This window comes from Polyergus mexicanus, unplaced genomic scaffold (assembly GCF_030449975.1).
Source record: "Polyergus mexicanus isolate NDT 795.1 unplaced genomic scaffold, iyPolMexi1.0 SCAF_9, whole genome shotgun sequence".
Lineage (NCBI taxonomy): Eukaryota > Metazoa > Arthropoda > Insecta > Hymenoptera > Formicidae > Polyergus > Polyergus mexicanus.
Genome location: NW_027223329.1, coordinates 2,976,450 through 2,998,910, shown reverse-complemented (window position 1 = coordinate 2,998,910; position 22,461 = coordinate 2,976,450). Strand labels below are relative to the sequence as shown.

At 34.7% G+C, this 22,461-nt stretch overlaps 1 protein-coding gene across 3 annotated transcripts in view; it reads right to left on the bottom strand.

Moving 5' to 3' along the window:
- LOC138936252 (collagen alpha-1(IV) chain) overlaps positions 1-22,461 on the bottom strand; it is a 120,156-nt gene that overhangs the window by 10,793 nt on the left and 86,902 nt on the right. For all 3 annotated transcript variants that reach the window (XR_011447355.1, XM_070301508.1, XM_070301507.1), the window contains exons 2-8: positions 20,385-20,570; positions 6,036-6,080; positions 5,338-5,559; positions 3,835-3,897; positions 888-1,127; positions 518-679; positions 195-321 (exon numbers count right to left, since the gene is read on the bottom strand). Coding sequence is in view for 2 of the 3 variants with exons in the window: in XM_070301508.1 (XP_070157609.1) it covers positions 195-321; positions 518-679; positions 888-1,127; positions 3,835-3,897; positions 5,338-5,559; positions 6,036-6,080; positions 20,385-20,570 (1,045 nt within the window). In the remaining variant the exon portion in view is untranslated. The remainder of the gene's footprint in view (positions 1-194; positions 322-517; positions 680-887; positions 1,128-3,834; positions 3,898-5,337; positions 5,560-6,035; positions 6,081-20,384; positions 20,571-22,461) is intronic.

Below are 22,461 nucleotides of genomic sequence, written 5' to 3'. Positions count from 1 at the left end.
GAGATTATTTTTAGCTAAAAATAGATCTGTATTCTGTTTAGGAAATAATATCGTTAAATAGTAATATTATTAATAATATTGAACTTTTTTAAATATAATAATTATTATTTATTATAATCTTTACACTAATAACAATAATATATTCTAAAATATTTTTGTAATAAAAAAAAAACCTATATTATGTCTGTACTGACCAAGATCTCCTTGAATTCCGATGTTTCCGGCAATTATTTCATCAAGTTCTGGAATATATCGTCCAAGTTCTCCTTCGGCACCTTGCTTGCCAGGTGGACCGCGATTACCTTCTTCTCCTAATTCACCCTTTATAACAATAAGACAATAATAATACAGTACTAATATATATTAAATAATCTATATAAACAGTGCATTGAAAACTACACCAATTCTATTTAAACGTTCATTGATCAATTTGATTCTAATTAGTAAAAGTCTTCGTATCAGCTACAAATACGGTGTAATATTTTTTATCGTACATTTACATATGTAATGCACTCACATCGGATCCATCCCGGCCAGGCAATCCAGCGAAACCTGGAGCTCCTTTTTCTCCCTTCTCACCAGCCGGTCCTGATGGGCCTTCGACACCCTGTTTACCTCTTGGCCCATCGTCACCCTGCTCGCCCTTCACGCCTTTAATGCCCAAGAAACCTGGTCGACCCTATGTCAGAAGATTGCATTTTATTTAAATGTCACAATAATTAACTAAAACGTTTCTTCTGAAATGCAATCGCACGTTTCATATTGCCAATATAATTTTTCATTTTTTTTTTTTTCATTAATATATATTTTTTTTTAATAATTTTTATTGAAAACACAATTTTTGGATATATCGACTTTTATGATCACATCTGACATGGCATAATCACCTGTGGACCTTTGGTACCCAACTCTCCCTTACGACCTCGATCACCGTAATCGCCCTTCATGCCCTTCGGTCCTGGCGGACCTTTCACGGGCGTTGATTTCTCCTTCTTCTTATATTCGTCCTTACCTGGTGAACCAGACTCTCCCCTGTCTCCTTGTTCACCAAGTTGACCCTTCACACCGTAAACAGTGTCACCGCGGTCACCTTGCATACCTGGCAATCCAGGGGCACCTGGTAAACCCTAAAAAGAGAACATAGATATTTAAGAGAATTACATTTTAATATTATATTATTGTTTAAAACGTATTGTCTTCTTTAAATTACCATTCTATACGTCGAAATGTTTTAAAGTTATCACTTTTTATTTTTGCTATCATTTTCAGATTAACTAATCAAGCCTAAATTCATCGAGAGATCTATAGCCGACCGATATAATACATAATACATTCGAGACACCCGGTATACCTTGGCGCAGGTCTGCCTATATGTTGCATACACATTACATTTAAGTTATATCTAGCGTGGCAGAGCGTAAGTGCATGTATTATGAATCCATTATAATGCTAATTTAAATGCACGTCCTGCTCCATCTCTGTTTATTTTTAATCCCGGAGCGAAATGTATGCGCACACATATACCAGGTATATAAATATGAAACCGGAATTTTTATATAGAAAATACACGTTTATTGTATGAAAATGATAAAAAATATTTTATTCCAAGTATTGCCCATTGCTAGCTATACATTTCTCCCATCTCTCTGACAATTTGTGGATGCCACGCCAAAAAAACTGTTGCTCCTTTGAGGCAAACCAGTCATCGAGCCATTTTCGTACATTTTCGTAAGAAGTGAAGCGCTGCTCAGCAAGTGCGTGTCCCATCGATGCAAATAAGTAGTAATCGGATGGAGCCAAGTCTGGTGAGTAAGCCGCATGCGAAAGTATTTCCCAACTAAACGCCTCAATCGTTTCCTTGACCGGTTTTGCTGTGTGCGATGGTGCATTATCATGAAGCAAAATCACTTTGCGTTGCCTTTTTTGATATTCTGGTCGTTTTTCACGCAAAGCTTGATTCAAATCGATCATTTGTTGTCGGTAGCGTTCAGTATTAACGGTTTCGCCAGGTTTTAGCAGCTCATAATAGATCACACCCTTCTTCGTTTCTCACGTCAAAATCGCCACTTTTGAATTTTTTAAACCACTCAAAGCACTGTGATTTACCAAGAGCATGCTCACCGTAAGCTTCGACAAGCATTCGATGCGATTCTGCAGCAGTTTTCTTCAAATGATAACAGAAAATCAATGCTGTCCGCAAATCGTAGTTTCCAGGCACAAAATTCGACATGTTCAACGCTATTAGAAACTATGCTGTTGTATGAAACTTGTATTGTTGTGAGTTGAAAATCTTTATCAGATGTCAAAACAAGAAAATGGCGCCAATGACGCGGTTTGACGGTAACTACATTGACAGCTAGGACCATCTATGGGCAAATTCCGGTTTCATATTTATATACCTGGTACCTTGCGAGACTATTTTGATCGGTAAGAAACATTTGACATTATCTCGTTCTCATTAATACACAAATATATCCGATTGGAAACTTGGAATTATGTGAATGTCTTTTTTAATTATTATCGTTACAATTATAATAAAGATTAAAACATTTTCTCCCACATTATAATATAATATTTTAATATCAAAAAAATTTTGAGATGACATTTTATGATTAGAATATTTTTTTTCCTTTTTCGATCATCTTTATTAATTTACAATATACATAGCTGTAATAATTCATATTGTTATAAATCGTTCGAAAATTTGCCATTATACGGATCTTTATTGAATAAAAAATAAGGAATAAAATCGACATGTCGAAAGATTCATTCGGTTTTCCTTTATCATGATAGATTCGTTAGCGTAAATTTGTCGAATTCGCTCTTCGTTTATTCGGAAGAAAGGTGCCGAGTCGAAAAGTTCGTGGCATCGCAATTAAAAAAATTACTTGTGCGATTAACGTTAATGAGGTGAACCGGTTTTCGGTAATCGATTGTCTTCCATGACGGTGCGAGCCTTTGCCGATTTTTTTGCCGGGCGGTCAACAAGAAGAAGAACCAGAGAGAGGGAGGTTCGTCGGGGATTTCTCGGAAGCCGCGTTGCGTTCGTCGGCGGATAGGAATCTCTCCTCTTCGTCATCTTGCATGCGAGGAGACCCGCTCTCGCGCTATCAGCGACAGTCGTGTCAGCAGATAGCGGCCGGCAATGGCCGCGACGCTTCGGATTTCAACGGATCGTTTCGTATTTAATGATATTAAAGCGCGAAGCACACACTCGCATATTTTAATACTTTCCTTCTTTTTGATCTCTTATTTTTAATATTGCTTTCGAAACCTACTACGATCAAAGTCACTTCTGCCTTGCGAAAATGCGATGAGAAGACGTATTGTTCGACATTTCAACAATATGCATTATTATATATAATAAATATGTAAAAAAAAAAGAGAAAAAAAAATTCTGCTATCTTTGGAACGCAAATGTTATTACCGTAACGTGAACATCCATTTCGATCGGCAATCACGTAAACCTTATACGTGCTCGCGACTTCAAGGATAAGCTTTTGACCCGCAGCAGCGTGTGTAAGAGGATCCGTGCTTATCGCGGGGCGCTTGAAATTCTTTTCCGTCTCTTTATCAATACCAGTTAAATATTGCCGAGGAACACTTCGGCCGGCGTACGATATTTCACGCTAGCAGATGGCATCCTCGCAAAGAGGAACGTTCCCCGAGTGGGTTCTTCTCGCGTTCCTCATCCTCTCTTCTTCGGGGATCTACCTAAACGCTCGCGCGAAGTTCACCACCGGGCTCTCTTGAGTCGGCACCCTTGATCGACCGGTGTATTACGGTACCTTAAACAACCGTCCGGATATATAGCGTGATCCTGTTATTACTTACGAAGTCGCCCGTGTCTCCTGGATAACCCATTTCACCGGTGAAGCCCTGTTGTCCTCGATAACCCTGGAAACGTAATCACGTGTCTGTTAAGATCGAATGGATTTATTTATTTAGGATGATTCCACGAGAAGTGATATATGTATGTTGCCTCTAATAATATTCACGAAGAAATGAATTATATCAATTAAAAAGTTCGATTTGTGTTACAGACACTTTTAATGTAAATGATGTATTATTGTATTTTAACTGCGAAAATTAAGTATGTATGGAGAGAGAAACACTCTTATTAATTTAATTCGAATGGGCGCGTACTAGAAATGCTTCGGAATTTAATAGCGAGTAACCAAGGATAATTGCATCAATTATACATTGCATAATTGTGCAATTATACATATGGCAATGTAATGAAATCGATACTTAAATTTTTCACTTATTTTAGTTTAATGATGCACGCGCACAGAGCTCGGTAAATTGATATCACAGGATAAAAATAAATATAGATGATTGCATAAGTTCGTGCCCAATTTTCATAGATGGCATTAAGTTACTGCATGGCGGAGTTCTATTGTTTTCGTGTGGTAATTGTTGCTTACACCGAATAGATGACGTTGTCTTATGTCAATTTAGCGTCAGACATTGTTCAGATAAATCCATTTGTGCATAAGAGAAATCATTAAAAATGGAGAACGAAAGGTGCATTTGCGGCATGTAATGCTATATGAATTTCGGAAAAGCGTGAGTGTTGGGATTGCACAAAAAAATATTCAAAGCGTTTATTTGAACCGCGCTCCTGCTCTCCGAACAGTCAAAAAGTGGTTTGGCAGATTTCGAAATGGTGATTTCAACATGGAGGATCAAGCCCGCTCTGGACGGCCTTCTGGCATTGATGATGACATTGTGCATGCCTTAGTGGAAAGAAACCCAAGGATTACAACTGAGGATATTGCTGAGAAGCTGAACATCGATAATTCAACCGCTTTTCGTCATTTAAAAAAGCTTGGATACATTTCCAAGCTTGATATGTGGGTGCCGCATCTCCTGACTGAAAGGAATAAGCTGCGGGAAAACTGCAGGAGTTGCAATGGGAAATTCTGCAGTACCCGCCATATTCTCCAGATATTACGCCTTCAGATTTTTATCTGTTCCGGTCTTTGCAGAATAGTTTAAATGGCAAGAATCTCAATTCCGAGGAAGCTGTCGAAAACCACCTTACAAACTTTTTTCAAGAAAAACCAAATTCTTTCTTCAAAAATGGAATCGACAAGCTTATAGATCGTTGGAAAACCATTGTAGAAAAAAATGGAGACTATATAATTGATTAATAAAAGTGTTATCTCTAAAATATAATCTATTGAAGTTTATATTTAAGTCGGGCACGAACTTATGCAATCACCTATTATCGAGTTTGGTATTATTATTTATTTATTTTTTTTCAAATGATGTAATATTGTCAGAGTATAATTTTATTAATCGATTATAAACAGATGTTAAAAACGCTCTTACCTCCAGTCCGTTGATACCGGGTTCCCCGCGAATACCCTTGGCGCCGACCGAATTGATACCCCCATCGCCAGGCTCCCCTGGAGAACCATAATCTCCCGAGAGTCCTACACCACCACGTGGCCCGAAAATCCCCGGTATACCGGGAGCACCGGCACGACCATCCGTCCCGTTGCATCCGTCCAGTCCGTCCGGACCAAGTACACCGGGTATACCAGGATTACCCTAAAAAAAAGTTTGCTATATAATCTCTCTGAACAATTCTTTCTTATGTTCGGAAACATGACTGTGTCGCGCCATGAGAGCAAATAAACATCGAAGCTTCGTCAAATCGGGCTCGCAAAATACAAGAAAAATTCTACGATTCTATTTTTTCTTTACATAAAAAAAAAAATATATATATATATATAGAAAATTTTTGTATCAGAGATTAACCAAATATTAATCTAATTATTAAATTATATCAAGAAAAAATGGTCCATGTTTTTTTATGAGCAAAATCATACCTCTTCTAGTATGCGCTAATAATATAATATAAATGTAATTTTAATAGTATAATATAAATAGAATTAGTAAAATGTGAAATTGTGTGGTACTCGATTATTAACAAAAGGAAAGAGAGAGTGGAATTCTTTCTTTCTTTTTACGGACTTTAATTCAGTTTGAAAAGAAAAAGGCGATAAAACAATTTATATACGTACGGAAAATCCAGGAGCTCCCACAGATCCTCGTAAACCTTCGTCGCCCTAAACAGAAGAAACAGAGAAATTAAAGTATAATCTTTTTATCAAGTTTTTCCAACGCGAGATTCCAATATATATCGCTAATATATATATATATATATTATTAACGTTAATTGAAAATTATTTATTATATTCAAATATAAAATTAAGAATTATTTCGATTATCTATTACACATATACACACACACACACACAAATAATGCGATTTATCTTGTTTATTAATTTTAATATTTAATGCAGAAAATCCAGCGAAACTTTAAACAAGTTTCATTAATTACAATTTACTTTACAGCATAATACAATTATTGCATTATCAATTTTATCGTGAATATTTGTACGTAGAGTTTAACCGAAACCAAGCTTCTATAAAGCCGACTTCCCGTTAACTTCTTCTGCAAATTCGATCTCTTCATTATCCACGCGATCAATTATAATTAAAACCGTCACCACCGCGTTCAAGTACAATACATCTCGCGGCGAGTACATCATTGCAATGACGATTGCATCGCATATCCTTGATTCGAAAGAAGAAAATTCTCTAAATGTAAAATTGTTTCCAACGGAAAATTGGTCGTAAAAATTTGACGAAAATTCATACGAGCGTTTCTCGATACAAATAAAATTAATTGAACGAGTATTGACAATATATTATAACAATCAAAAATATTGGGTAATATATAAATTATTTTGAAAGAACAATTAAGAGAGAGAGAGAGAGAGAGAGAAAGAAATACGTATATAATACATATATAAAAATAGATAAGTAAAATAAATGTTGTATATCAATTCGCATAAAATCCTGAAAAGCGAAAAAGTCAACGAAAAAAAGTTATATCCACATAAGAAGACTTTTACGTTTGTAATGGATGCTAAACAGGTTTTACATATCCTCGTTCATTTTTTCGCGCTGTGTTTTCATACATATATTTGCGCTAAACATTTCGCGCGGTTGTTTCACGTGCTACAACAACATTACTTGTTCTCTTTTAGCAATCATCGAGAGAGAGAGAGAGAGAGAGTTTAGGATTTTACCTGAATCTGTTGACAAAAATCTCATTGCAAAGACTTAGTCGCAAATATTTTCAATGACGATAAACGAAAAAATTTTATCAAACGAAATGTAATTGGAAGAATTTTATATCGTGTAAAATAATAAAAATTAAACTTTCACATTTTTCGCGTTTAATTATTTCATTATAAAATAAAATTTTTAAATTTTCTCTTTATTTGGTTATAAAAAAGTACTACAGTAAAAATAACTAGATTTTATCCTAAAAGATATTATTGCTTTTTAATTGTGGAAAAAAAAAAAAAAACAGTGCAGCAATGGTCATCGATAAATAAATTTTGATAAAGCGATTTTGAGAAACATATTATTTTTCTTTATTATATAACGTATATGATAACTTATAAATACGATAGTTTATACAAATATTATTCGCATGTTTGCAAAAATGTAATTATGCGTTGTAATATATTTTGCGTGGCGTTTTAATGATACAATTTTCTTGGCATTTCTTTCAAATTTTGCCGGCATCGACAACTTTCTCTGTTCTTGCTCTTTACATGCTTATCATCGGGCGATATTGCTTATCGTTTTTAAGCGCATATACAATAATATCCTCCTATCGGTTATCCAAGCGCCAGCAAAATAGAATGTTCATTATAATTATAGGCAATATTATTCTGTTTCATTAAATTGATTGCAAATTATAAAGTAAAAATTAGAAAATTAAAGAATAATGTACAAGAAGAGGAGCATATAAATCTCCGTTACATATGTAATAAAATAATATTATAATAATATATAATTGCAAATATATCGATTATCTTCGATTGACTTTTCTTTAGCAAATATTTCAGATATAAATTAATTATAAAATCTCTTATTTGATATCGGAAAATTTAATTATGGGATCATAATTAATAGATTTGAATGGAATTTCAAAGATATCCATACATATATCGAATAATACATGTGAATTACTAAAATATATATACTATTACTATTAATTGAAAAATAAATAAATAATTTGTATAAAAACTTTTACACTTAATCGCAAAAGACTCAAGATTTGTTTTATCGTCAAGTGAAATAGTTCTGGATTGATTGAAATAAAGCGGGACTGTATTATGTTAGAACGCAATACGCGATTTTTTAATCCGATCAGGCGCCAATGCTGATCACGCATACGTCTACGCATAAATGCGTAATGTACACGCGTAACTTGCGTTCAAAACGAGCGTCGTTATCGGTTAACCTCTTGCGTAAGATGTAAGAAACGTGTCCGATCGTAAACGCTATAACAGCCGAGAATAGGGAGATTGGCAATTATACTCGTACATGTTTTTCTTACACGGTATCAAAAGCCACGTTATAAAAGCGATACTTTATTGTACATCGCAGAAATAATCATAATATATATAATATTATAAAATAGTACAAGAAATTTAAGGTATAATATCATGGAAAGACAATTCTAAAAATAGATGAAAAAGAGGATAATAGATTATGTAATATTTAATTCGGATAAATATAATTGGATGGGAAGTCAGATCATTCCCATACAGCACTAAAGCTTGCAACAACATTGCTGCAATATTGCAATATTGCATATTGTAGTTTAATGTTGCAGAAATATTACAAAGACATTATTTTACAATATAACTTCAGCAATGTTAGAGCAACATTACAAAAATATTCCAAAAAAAGTATTCAATAATCGCTAGTTCATTTGTTTACCGCTATGCGGCGCATGTTGCGCTATCTATTCCGCATTTAATTTTTATAGTCACGGTGATTATATAAAGTTTACAAAGGGCGGCTAATAAGATTAAAGATATGATAATTATTTTTATTAGTTTAAGTTGTATGATATGACCCCAACACGGGGGATTCAGACATTGGACTAAGAATTTTTTTAATAGTTTCCATTCTTATATAAAATCAAAAATTTGATAATAATTTTCTAATATGCAAGATACTTCAGATTTTAATAAATAAATTTTGAGATTATATGAAGACAAGAGAGATGTGAAAAAACTTGTATGCGTAAATCCACCACAATCTTTTTGCATATCTGAATATTTCGGATACAAAGAGATTGTGAATTTACAAAATTGCAAATTGAGTTTTTTCTTATTTCTCTTAGATACTCTCTGTCACTGAAGGAAGTCGAATGTGTAACAAAAATTTGCAATTTATAATTTTGTCATTATTATAATACAGAAAATCTATATAGATACTAAATCCTGATTCTTATATGCCCAATTTCTTATTATTTTTTTCATATGTTAAAGATATTATGTCGATAAATATACATAAAGCATTATTGCATATATATTATATTGCTATATTGCTGCAATATTATATTGCAATATTTCTGTAGGCGGACATTTTACTGTTGCTGCAATATTATAACAACGTTGCAGCAACATTTCGTAATGTTTCTGCAATCTTGCAGAAAAATGTTGCTGCAATGTTGTTGCAATCTTGCGGTGCTGTATGGGTTGCGGCATGCTTTCGTGAAATTGGCACGAGCCCGCACTGACGTAATAATCAAAATTGCAGAAGCGTAGCTTGAGATTATATAAGGAATCCTCTTTTAGCTTTTATTATAAGATATATATCCTTTTTATATCCCAGATGGATTAAGGATATTAAATTAACGGAGATTATTTTGGATTTTTGAAGCTGTTGAGAGTACAAGATCAAGTTGGATGTGTACGAATGATGGCGGGAAAGAGAAGGAGGAGGAAAAGAAACGAGATACCGTCACGAGCGACACGTTGCACGTGCTCGAATATAGCGCAGAAATTTCGAGGAGGAAGGATAGGCAGAGCGGATATCTGCATATGAGAGATCACATGGACATCCGGTTTCGAGAGTGAGCCGAGTTCACAAAGCTACTTGTCAATGGGAAGTGCGTTATCAAGGCGAGCGCGCCTGGTGCCTCGTCCTCCCTTTTCCAGTTCTCAACTTCCACAGCTTTTGTCCCGCTTGATCTCCGACAGTTTCGTCGAGGCGACCTGATTTTTTAACGAACGTGAAAGTCTCGGAAAGTGGGTCGCGATGATTAACTTAAAGCCTGATTCCGAAGAGAGGGAAAGAGATACGTAAATAATATAAATACGTATGATAATTTTATATGTCAAAAATATACCGAGACATTTTCATTCTTTTTTATTAGAATCGATTTCGCAGAGTTCTTGATTAATCACAACAATTTATTTAAACGGTAAGCTACAAGTATTTCATGCTAAAAGAGATAATTAGAGGAATAATTTATCATTATACGAGCTGTTCTACATAATGTTTTGAGAGAATTATTTTATAAATATAACATCTTACGAAATCAATATCTCTTCGATCAATAATTTTCCGATTGAAATAGAAGAGAAGAAGATATATATATATATATATATATAAAAATAATATAAATGCATATTAAAAATATTATTTATCAAAAATATATCCCGAGTGAAATATACCATTCTCATTTTAATTGAAATGGGTTTCGTAGAATTATTAATTAATTAAAGCAATTTATTTAAACAATAAACTAAAATATTTCATGCGAAAAAAGATAATTAAGGAAATAATTTGACAGAGCTGCCCTAGATAATACTTCGAGGAAGGGATATAAAAAGGAAAAAAAATTATTTTATAAATATAATAAAAATTCCACGAAACCGAGATCACATTCGTCCAATAATTTCGCGCGGAATTCATTTCGCCAAGTGTAAGATGGCAGTTCTGTCCAAATTCCACTCTCGATGACCGACCGGAAACGCGTTTCACCCCCGCATTTCGCGATATCAAGGAACGGCAAGGAACGCGTAGGACTGCGACGCGTGTATCCGTTTCTGTGGCCGTTATCGGTGCGCGGCGTCCCTTATCAGTGCGTGAAATGCACCGGCTGTGTGAATCTACAATACAATGAATCGAAAAGCAGATGCTGATCGTCGATACATCATCTCTCCCTCGGAGGATTCGCACGAAGATGTTAGAGCGTTTTCAGATTCTAAATATAAATTTCTATTGTAAAAAATTGAGAAAAATATAAATCCTAATTATTGAAAGTAAGAAATTCTTCTTATCATGACAAATCCATGCGTTAATGAACTTTATCAAATTTTTCGTGAAACAAGAAAAATTTTCCATCTTTAAAAAATCAAATAATATCTGGGACAGGTACTTCTTTCTCTCGTCATATTGATTTTTTTTTATATTTAGAAGTAAAAGATACTGTAATTAAACAATACTTTTAATATAAAGTTTGTATGAGAAGCACTTGGCGCGCGCGTTTAGGTGGACATTGATTACGTTAATGAATGTTACATAAAGGGATTATAAAAGCTTAACGTTTAAATGTCTTGAAAACATTTTACTACGTACTTTCAAATTATTTTATGATAGTTTGCGAAAAATCCTTCGTTTAAAATACCGTTAACTGTATACGGGTTAAGTTTTCATCAAATACTTTCTAAAGTAAAATTGTAATGTGTATTTGTTTAAAAATGCAACATCTCTCTCTCTCTCTCTCCCTCTTTTAAATTATTTGAAAAATATATCAATAAAATTTTCCGAAAAGCTGACAAAAATATTTCTCGATAAATCCAAGACGTAGGGATCACGCGTCACAATCTAACACGTATAGCTTGGGTATCGAGAGAAGTATACGAGTATAATCGAGAGGCGGTGATTTCTTTATCAGCGCGTTTAGATACCCTACTTTTCCGAACGCGGGCAAGACGAAACGAGCGAGCTGCACGCGCAGCATCACCGATTCACGTGTCCTTCCTCTTTCATCGTGTGGGCGGGCCTGATATCCTCCTTCCCTTCCTTTCCCCCCTGCCCCCCCCATCGCCCGTTAAGAATTTTCTCCGCTCTTTCATCTATCCTCGCTTCTCCCTCTCGTCTCTCCTCTCCGTCCAACCCCCCTTCCACCCCCCAACCCCCTCCCTCCTTGTCGCTCGTTTTAATTAGAACGGTGCCGCATCGCTGCTTGTTTTAACGGGCTTTTTCGGGGGCGGTGAAATTCTCGGGGTGGACGGTTTTAGATACCGGAGAGAATGTGAAAATGAAAGTGTGTAGTAGGAGCGAGCGTGCGAGCTCTATAAAATTGCCGAGGCGACTCTAAAAAGCTCGCGTGCGTTTGATGGAGTTCCGGTCACGCGATCAATTGTGCTCTTAACAATCTGTCTATTCAAACTCTCGCGATGTCGGATCAATGTCCCCTTTAATTTTCGTTCGGACGCGCGAGTGAGAGAAAAGCGGCTTTCTAGAAAATAGAATTCGCACTTGCCATCGATTTTACGGGATAGAAGCAGAATGTATTGATCACAAAATTGCAATATTTTTAGAAAATTTCGACGATAAAACGAAGGATAAAATATCTTAAAAAAATATTGTTAATAAAATAATTATTCCGTTAACTTTGATATTAAATTTTTCTAATAATAAAGCTAATTAAGAGTTCATTTAAAGTTTATTAATTGTTTTGCAAATATTAGAGAGAAATGTTAAAGTTACCAAATTAAATATAGGGGAAAGTAGGGTAAAAACCGGGCACTTTATTGGATTTGTCTTTCTACAAACAAATCTGAGAGTAAAAAAAATTTTGCCGACCGTTAATGGTCTTCAGTGAATCTTAAACTATGAGAAAATAAGGCTAGTTGCTGGGGAAAAAAAAAAAAAAATTTGGTTACCAAAAATAACGAGATTCGTGGAGAAGACAAAGTATCCGGTTTTGTCCTACCGGTAGACTCAAACCGGGTACCCATTTGAAAATATGCAAAACGTCGTGTAATTAGATTTAAAATGTAGATTTATTTTAATCAAAATACAATATGTATTCTATCGACAAAAATCACAAATAAAGATATCCTCTTGCTCCACATTGCTGCAGAACTTCCTTATTTAACTTTTTAACTTTAGGGATCTTAAAAAGCTTTTTTTTTTTCTTTAGTGGTTTCTTTTTCTGAGCGTTAGTTTTCGTTTTCAACTGCTTTTTGTAGGGACACAAAGTCAGGATAAAACTACCTCCTCTTTTCATTATATGAGATGTGTAAATGTCCGGTTCTGCCCCAACGCAAGAAAAGTAACACATACGGCGATTGTATATTACAGCGTACAAAGTGCCGATCGAAACTAATATGATATACTCTGTAATATGTGCAGAATGCAATGCTGCACTTATCGAAACAGATGCTCTATATAGAAAAAGTGCACGACGACACGGTTCTTGCCTCGACATCGATCTTTTCGGGGCTAAAATAATGATGGCGCCAATCTACGACTAATAACACAAGTTAGCCATAGATAGTAGCATTTATTACAGGGAAGAAATAGGGTTACCCAACGGTTGGATCCAACTTTCCCTTGTATCCTTGATTTGTGCTTTTGTATAGAAAAGTATAGATAATATTAAACTGAGAAAAAACTACGATAACTTATTTATCGATTCTATCGACAATAGAAAGGGAAAATAAAGAGTTCTAGCTTTAATCATTCTCGTATCTCTGTAATCGAAGAAAGAGTATTAAAGGGAAGATAATTTGGGGCGATGCGTGGCACCGGGCGTAGAGTCGCAGGCTGGTAATCGAAAGATTCCAGGTTCGATTCCGCTCGGGTCCCATCCTCCCATATGACCGAAAAAGAGGTTTTCACACATTATATCCTATATAATGCCTATATTGGTTTATCATATAGTCATATATTATCCTATCCAATACTTATATTAGTTTATCATATATTAACCTATCTAATACCTATACCTAGTTAATGGTGTATAGACAATTCCTTTCGGAAAGTCTCCCGGCCATATCAGAGAAGAGGAAGAGGGAAGATAACACAAATTTACAATCCATCACGTAGCCCACTAAATTCCCTCGAAAAGAAAAGACCTTATCCGTCGAGGAAAGATTAGTTGAATCCACGCCGACTTACAAGTCTGATCTTGTTCTCCGACAATGGAAACCGGCTTTAACGTCAATTTGTGTCAATCCTAGACAACGAGACGGAGACGGCTCGCGATGGGCCGCTTCCACGCACGTGGGTATATACGCGCGTAATATCTGGGTAATCGTTACGTAGATAGAGATCAATGCCAAAGCGAGGAGGAACGCGAGATGCCAGCGGCAATTTATCATTGACGCCCACGTCGGGGAAGCTGGGCCGAATCGTTAACCCGACGAGTGGCGGAATTGTGCCATTCCCGCTATATACGCACGTACGGTAATTTCAGAGCGAGGCCTGTCGCGGCTCGAAACGCGCGAGCTGAAAAGTCGAAGCGTATCTGCCCCCTTGGCCGTGCCCAGAAAGGACCATGACGTCAGTACGGCCCGCGATTTTACGAGCGACACCGTATAAGCCGCCACCCGATGTTAACGATGTGCACGCCGATGGCTAAATGATAAATGCACGTTTTCATGTCCGTGTGACGAGTGACTCGAAATTGGATGAAACTAAAACTAAACTAGCGAGCTTAAAATCATATCATGAAAAAAATCAACGAAATTTGAAACTCAAAACTTTTTCTCCTTGGACATATAGATTATTTTATATATTTTTCATATATGATTTATATATTTAATTTTATAATTATATTTTAATTAGATTATTATTCCTAATTTATAAGAAAAACTTCACTCGACATTTCTTGAATTATTTACTTCTGGATTGAAAAGGATCATAACGTCAATTCACATCTGTTCGTTTCAGGCTGACATCGTGTAAACTGACCAATGGGCAAATACAAGTTATACTCGTAAAATTAGTCGCTTCCTCGTGAATTGAGTAAACTTACAAACGCGTTTAACGAATATTTCATACTGCGTCGTCCAGTTACATAACATCAATGTGAACGACGGAACATTTTAATTTGCAAAAATTATCGTCCAAGTCATGATGCATTAATCTCTAAAGTACACGACATAGATTAATGAATATTATTTTAAGTTAATTATTTTATTTACTTTTAATCATCATATTATAAGTATTAAAAGTATAAATCTCTTTTTTTTAATTAAAATATTTGCGACAAGAATTATGTTGATTGAATTATGTTATTACAATACAACAAAATCATAATTTTTATTTAATTTCAAATCTTACAGTTTTATATATTTTAAAAATATATTTCAGATCTAATTTATATATAAGACAAATAAATTATTCGATGGTAAATGTCAAAGAGGATTCTAACAAAATTCTCGTCAAGATCGACTCGAAAAATTACTGTAAAAAAAATTCATAAGTAAATTTTACAAAAATATTTTTTTTCTAGATCCAGCAGTTGTCCTTTTGCGATACAATTTTAACTTCCCGTGTTCGCCGAGAGTTTAGGTTTAAGATACAATCGCCACTCGACCTCGTCCCGGAGAAACTCTCTCCCGAAAACTCTCCCCGATCGCACGTACGATCTCAAAGTGCAATCTCCTTAAACCTACAGGGGATTCCCTCTAATCCCAGAGTCCATCAATGTCCTCGTTCCGCGACAAAGTGGCTTAAGACGACGGCATTAAAAATCTCAGGGGGTCCGATAAATTCAAAGATGCTCGAGGGGGGAGAGAGAGAGAGAGAGAGAAGGAAATGAATTTTATTTTAAACAAAAATCCGTAAAGATCTCGTAAATCAAGCCGACAGTGGCGAGTCGCAGCTGCAATTCAAGAGATCGTACGGGTACACTTCTCTTCTTTCTGGCCGGCCAGAAAGGGTTGTGACGTCATCTTCCCTTTCAGAGGCGAGAGACGCGCCTGATGTAATCCGCGCGTATGTACATGCCGAGGCAAAAAAAGAGAAACGAGGAAGCGGCAGAAAGGATTCGTCGAGGTAGAAAAAAAAGAGATGGACGAAGAAGAAGAAGAAGAAGAAGAAGAAAAGATTAAACGCGTTCCCGAATCGAAGCGTCGTTCATTACGGTAACAGAATGCATAATTCGTCACGTCTCGCACCTTTTAAATGCCCGATCCCCCCCTCCCTCCTGCTGGGTTAAAACTTTTTGGAAAAGTAAGGTAAGTCTATAATTTGTAAAATACGATTTAAATTCGAAGTCATATACTGTAAAAAAATTTTCTAAAAATTCTGACACATTTTCGTATGTATTTTCAGGGTGTCTAGAAAAAAATTTCAGACCATCTGTCTTAATCATCAGAGTTTTTTTTATTTATTTTTTTTTTTAAATGGATTTTGTAATGCCGCATATCAGTGTCTCGTATTTTTGGATCCTTCTCACTAATTTTTTTATTGAGGGAAAATATCATTAATTACTTCACGTTTTATATCTTTTTTGACATTCAATTTTGAATTTTTCCGAAAGTAATCTTCGAATTAAAATTTCTTTCAGATTCTATTATACGGAGAGTCCAATTGCTTTTCATTAATCGAAGATGCAAGTTAACGGCATCATGGTCGAACGATCGATGTAACGTAATTAGCAAGCGATGCACGCCGCAAATGAGAACGTGCGACGTGCTGCGTGTAATTGGCAAATTGTGGCACACATGCGGCAACACGATGCCCCGTAGTAATAACCAGAATTTTCGTTCTCGCTTAATGAATTTATGACAATGTAGCGGCTTCTTCCTGTTTATTACGAACGAAAGTTTCCTCAACGGATGAAAGGTGGAGTGTCTCATGTGACAAGAAAATGCGACAAGCGTCTTCCATTTACTGTTTTTCTCTCGAAACTTCTTCTTCAGTTAAATGATTAAGAACAGAGCGAAAGCAAGATAGGTCAAGACCTGGCATTTGTTCGCGACAAAAATTATCCTTCTTGATGAAACTTTGAAACGATTAAAAAATAATTAATATTGCAAAATGAGAGGTATCCAAATCGCAATTTATATTTCCAATAATGTACTATTAAAATGGAAAAAAAAACACACACACACACACATCGATATCACTAATAATTTTTTCTATTAATTATTTATATATTTTTCCTAATTTTTCAATATTACTAAATTGAAATTAAAAAGTTATCAATTTCTCTCCATGCTTGCGATTTTAATTGTTTTATTTATAAAGAATAAGATTTTATTATTCATTTATCTCTGCGAGACTCAATTGATAAAATATTCTTACTTTTAAAATCGCTTCAATTTTTAATTAAAAAAAAAAAAAAAAAAGTTGACTTTTTTCCTTCAATCGTTGAAGACGAGTGAACGAAACTATAATAGGTAACGAAGAATACGTATAAGCCGTACAATTTAAATCTTCATGTAGAGGATCTAATTCAAAGTTTCAGTTACAAAGATTGACACCGTTCTATTTCGCAGTCCGCACACACGCATATGAATAATTTGCGCCCTCGCGCGATTAATAAGCGCTAGATGTGTCGGTGCGACTACGTCAGTACAAGTACCAACACTCTTGTCGTACTGGTTGCACTGTTTTCATTTATTCGTGACACTTCGGCAGTCGCGACGCTAGATTATTCTATATATACGTCAACGCGATAATATAAAATAACACATTTCCATCGCGATTTAATTTTATTATCCTAATGTGTTGAATACAAGTTTTCGCAAAATCGTAATTTTCATCAAGTCATTTTTATCCATCTGCCTTTGCGATCTTTGCTTTATATACAAGTCACAATATGTAAGATAAAGATACAATTGTAAATAAAGGTATATTATTTATATATATCTATTATATATTTATTCTATCAAATATTTTTATCTTTCGTACGAATTTTAAACGCTCCTTGGTTGTCAATCGCGCGGTAAATTTTTTCCTGAAATTCAAATGATGAGAATTCGTATTGACAGCTTAGAAACGATCGATTGAGAGCGAATTTAAAAAAAATAAAATAAAATAAAAGGTTTGGAACATGTGAAAGATGGTTTAAATAAAAATTGGATATATTATATATTTAAAGTAATTTATTAGTTATTTAAAATTATATAAAATTTGATTGAAACGCGTAATCTAATTTCCAATAAAAAGCTGGTTACGTTAATTTAAAATCACATGCCGGATTTTATTTTTAAATTCGCAATCAACTACTGGATTGCAGGCAATCTGGGATATTCTGCACAAATTATAATTATATATTAACTGAAAATTATATATATATATATATATATATATATATATATTAAATAAAACTAAATTAAATTTATTTCTCTATAAATTCAGATTTAATTTATAAAATTACGTCATCAAATATGTACTCATTTATCTTGTATCATTGGTACTTGATGAATTGCAATTAAAGACGCGCAAAGAATATGCCTAGAAAGTCTGTCCGTGCAAAATTTAGGGGAACATAATATGCGTGTTTTCATTTAATTAGGATAATCGGAATTGTCGCATGTCGACCGCGGATGACATCTTCGGCTGGAGCGATTCCACCGTTTATCTCCGCCTCGTATCGTATCGCACGATGTCGCGCATCGATGTTGGCCGACAAATTACGAAATGACGGACACGCAGCTTCTCGCTGCGTGTGTAACAATTCTCGGTAGTGAGGGCGGTCATCGTGGGTGTCCGTCTGTAATTCCTTGGTCCCGCGTTCGCCATCTTTCCCTCTTCCTCCGCATTTGGAAGCGTTCTGTTTCTGGCCGGTGACGCCACGTTTCTCTTTCTCATCTTATTTTTTTCTTCTTCTTATTTTTTTTTTTTTTTTTTTGCATCCCATTCGAGCATATGTTGCGACGAACAATCGTTCGAATAGGGTGATCGAGAATAACGACGTCTGACGCTCTCATCAGCGCCGCTTTTTCAATCCTTTCGTTCTCGTCGACCCGATTAAAGAGATATTCCTTTTTTTCCTCAATCTTTAATAATCGCGCGTGTAATTTTAGAGATACTATGGTTTGTGAGTTATTTGAGTCGTTTAACATTCGTGATTTCTGAGTCACAATCGATTGTCGGCCAGGATATGATATTGTAGGATACCAGTTATTTGAGAAATTAAAAAAAATGTAAGTAAAGTTTACGAAACTACGTGATATTGAAATCTAATTGGTATCTTTATAAATTTCAAAAGAGAGAAATCTTCTACGTTTCTGTCATTTCGATAAAATAATAAAATAATATAAAATAATAATAATAATAAAATAAGATAAACACACAAAGTTTGACATACGTCAAACTTCTTGAGAATAAGAGTTCATATTGGCATTTGTCAAACTTGTTGAGAATAAATTCATATTGCTATTCTGTCTGATGAAAAAAATTCAAAGCTTCTTTTTTCTTTTAATAAATAAAGTTTGATCAAGGAAAAAATTTAAATTTCCTTTCTGACGAAATTACGATTTCGCAAAGAATCGTTTCACAATTTTAATTAAAAAAAGGAAAAAGATATTATCGGTGATTAATAACGGCAGTCGAGATTAGATAGAGTAATACAACAGTGGTTTCAGACTTTTATAGTAATAATTTGTCATATTCTTAATAATGAGATTAACGTAGTAGCGATAGTCCTTTAGAATCGCGTGAGTAATTCTTGTAGCAAGTTTTTGATACCTTTTCCCTAGCAAAAGAGAATTATTATAAAATGTTCATTCTCATGTGCGCATGTATCACGATATTTTGTTCATAGCGAGTTTTAATTAGTTCATTAGCATGATAAAGTTTAAATTTAAATTTTCTAAAGTTAAACTTTTCAGCACATATATTCCTTATCGGTGTGCTATACATATGTGAATTGTTAAAATGAGATTCTTTTTGCAGATACTCACATTGGTATATATCCATGAAATCGATTATTACTTTAATAAAAAACGGTTATCGTGTCTAACAAAACCACGTGTCGTGTCGCGAACTTTAATTAAAATGTAAAGCCGTCATTTTTTTTTTTTTTTTGTAAAGCAACTAATTAGCGTTGTAATTGGTTTAGTCGACGATCGCACGCATGTAGTATGTTCAAAATATACGGATAAAATTATTGCATAGGTGTTAGAAAAAAAATTTTTGCCAAAAAATTAATATTCGATTAAATCTCTCTCCGCGAATTATTTTAATAAATAATTTGTACGATCATAGAGGATCGTAAATTTTCTGAGAAAGTTATACGTATAAGTCGTTCCCTTCTTACGTTTCCTAGGAAAGATTTTGAATAACGATTTACTTAAATCTTTTAACATGAAAATATAAATTGATCGTCGCGTTTCATGCAAATAATATAAAAGATGTAAAAATAAAAAATTTCAAGATAACTTTTCGTAAATCAATACGTACATCTTGAAGCTTTACATCTATTTTATATTATCAGCGATAAATTTTTATATTACTGTAAAGCTAAATAGACTTGTATTGTAAATTATATCATGATAAAAAATTAATTTACTCACTCGATGCCCCTTCTCGCCGGTACCACCAGGTTCCCCTCCCGCACCCTTCTCGCCTTTGGGTCCGGGAGGTCCGTCAGGCCCGATGTCACCCGGGAGGCCTTCTGTTCCTTGAGGCCCAGATATTCCAGGAAATCCTGGCGACCCTTTTATTCCGGCACAATTGCATTTGTACGAGTCTTTGCATATCTGAAACATAAATATTGTAAAGATACCGGTTAGAAAATTCTTTGTAAAAAATTTTGATACGTAGGCTAATTTTATTTTAAGATCTGTAATTCCAAGAAGATCTCAAATCGATTTAAGAAAGGATTTCACCAGAAACGGTTTAGTATTTAAGCCATGATCAAATTGTGATTTATAAAATTTTATTTATCCTGGGAACATGCAAACATCGCGAGAAATGGAAGCTCTTGAAAGAGCTTGGCCGAGTTTAATATTTCTAATTTCATGCACGAAAATGCTATTTTATTGAGGACGAGGGTCGTAGGAAAGACATACAATCGGGAAATAAATTCCGCGCACTAACAGAAAACGTATATTATGCAACTTGATAAATTGCATTTATCTGGAATGAAAATAAAATATCTGCAACGGATCTTGTTGCGAGGGTCGCGATAAAAATTGATTAAAAAGGGCTTTGTTATACCGGTAAAAAAAAAAAAAAAAAAATCGGAAACGAGGACAGAAACTGCTGAAGAGGAAGAGCACACTGATTGCGGCCAACGGCGCAGAGAGCGTGTCGATTTAGAAAAGCCACGATGAAAATTCTAAACAAGCATTATATTTTTTTACATTTCTTATTTTTCCGTTCAAAATAAAAATAAACATTATTATTCAATTGCATTTTTATATTTTTCTAATTCGTAGAATTCTCTCTTTTTGAAATCTTAAATATTTTATCAACTTTATAAAATGTCTAATAAATATATATTACTCTCGTTCTTTAACACGCATGATTACATATTCTAAAAATACAAATATATGATTAATGATCGATATTCACTTTTGACAGATAAGTTATTTATCGCACGATTTGCGGACTTGCTCTCGTGTATGGAGATTTTCACTTTTCCTATTTAAAATTTCATCAGATATCTCATCACAGATTTAATATCGCGATAATCCCGCCACTACGCCAGTGAGTTACGAAGGCCGCGCGCTTTATTTGAATAACGTGGAAGAGGACGAAAACGGAATCGTGCTTCCACACATTTGCCTTGTAGATGAAAGTTCCGCGCTTGTGTCAACGACGCACTCTAGGACCCGGCTAGGCTTTCAGGGGAACCTTCGTAACGCCGTACTCTCGTCCCGGCATCGTTTCTCGTTCCTCTTCCTTAATAATCGAAAGAATTTATATTCGGCAAATAAATTTTCCTTGAAGGCAATACATCATAAATATATGCACAGTTTTAAAAGCAATGTACGAGAATTTTTTTTTTTTTTTTTTTTTGCGACTGTGCATTAAAATCAATATGATCTTAGAACGTTATTTTGACCTACGGTAAAAATATTGATTCGTAAAACTGCAAGAATTTATAGGGTGTGATAAACGTGATCCGAGAAACTTTTTAAGCTCTAAAAGCTCGGCGGTGTCTCAAGGCTATTTCGTTACTTATGATATAATCGCTGCTGCATAATCTCAATGTCGCCATTACGTTACTGTGAAGCGCGATGTCGTTCTTAAATATCGTGGCGGAGAAGATTTGAAAGAGTGCGATGGAATATAAGAATGACCGTAGTAATCGTCCGCTTCTAGTATGCGTATAATATATCCATTCTTATCGCGTAAAACTCGTTTCGCTACTATTGGGTTGTGTAAAAAGTCATTGCGTATTTTTTGTATGTTTTTCAAAGTCATTTATTTATATAAAGAATACAAAGATCAATCAATGATATATTTTCCGTTTTGTTCGATGACCTTTTGCCATCTTTCGGTGAGCTTCATAATTCCCCGTTCGTAGAAGGACCTGTCTTTATTGGCGAAAAACTGAACAAGGTGCTGATTTATCGCCTCATCTGAATTTAACGTTATTCCACGCAAGGAGTTTTGAAGAGAGCGAAACAAGTGGAAGTCTGA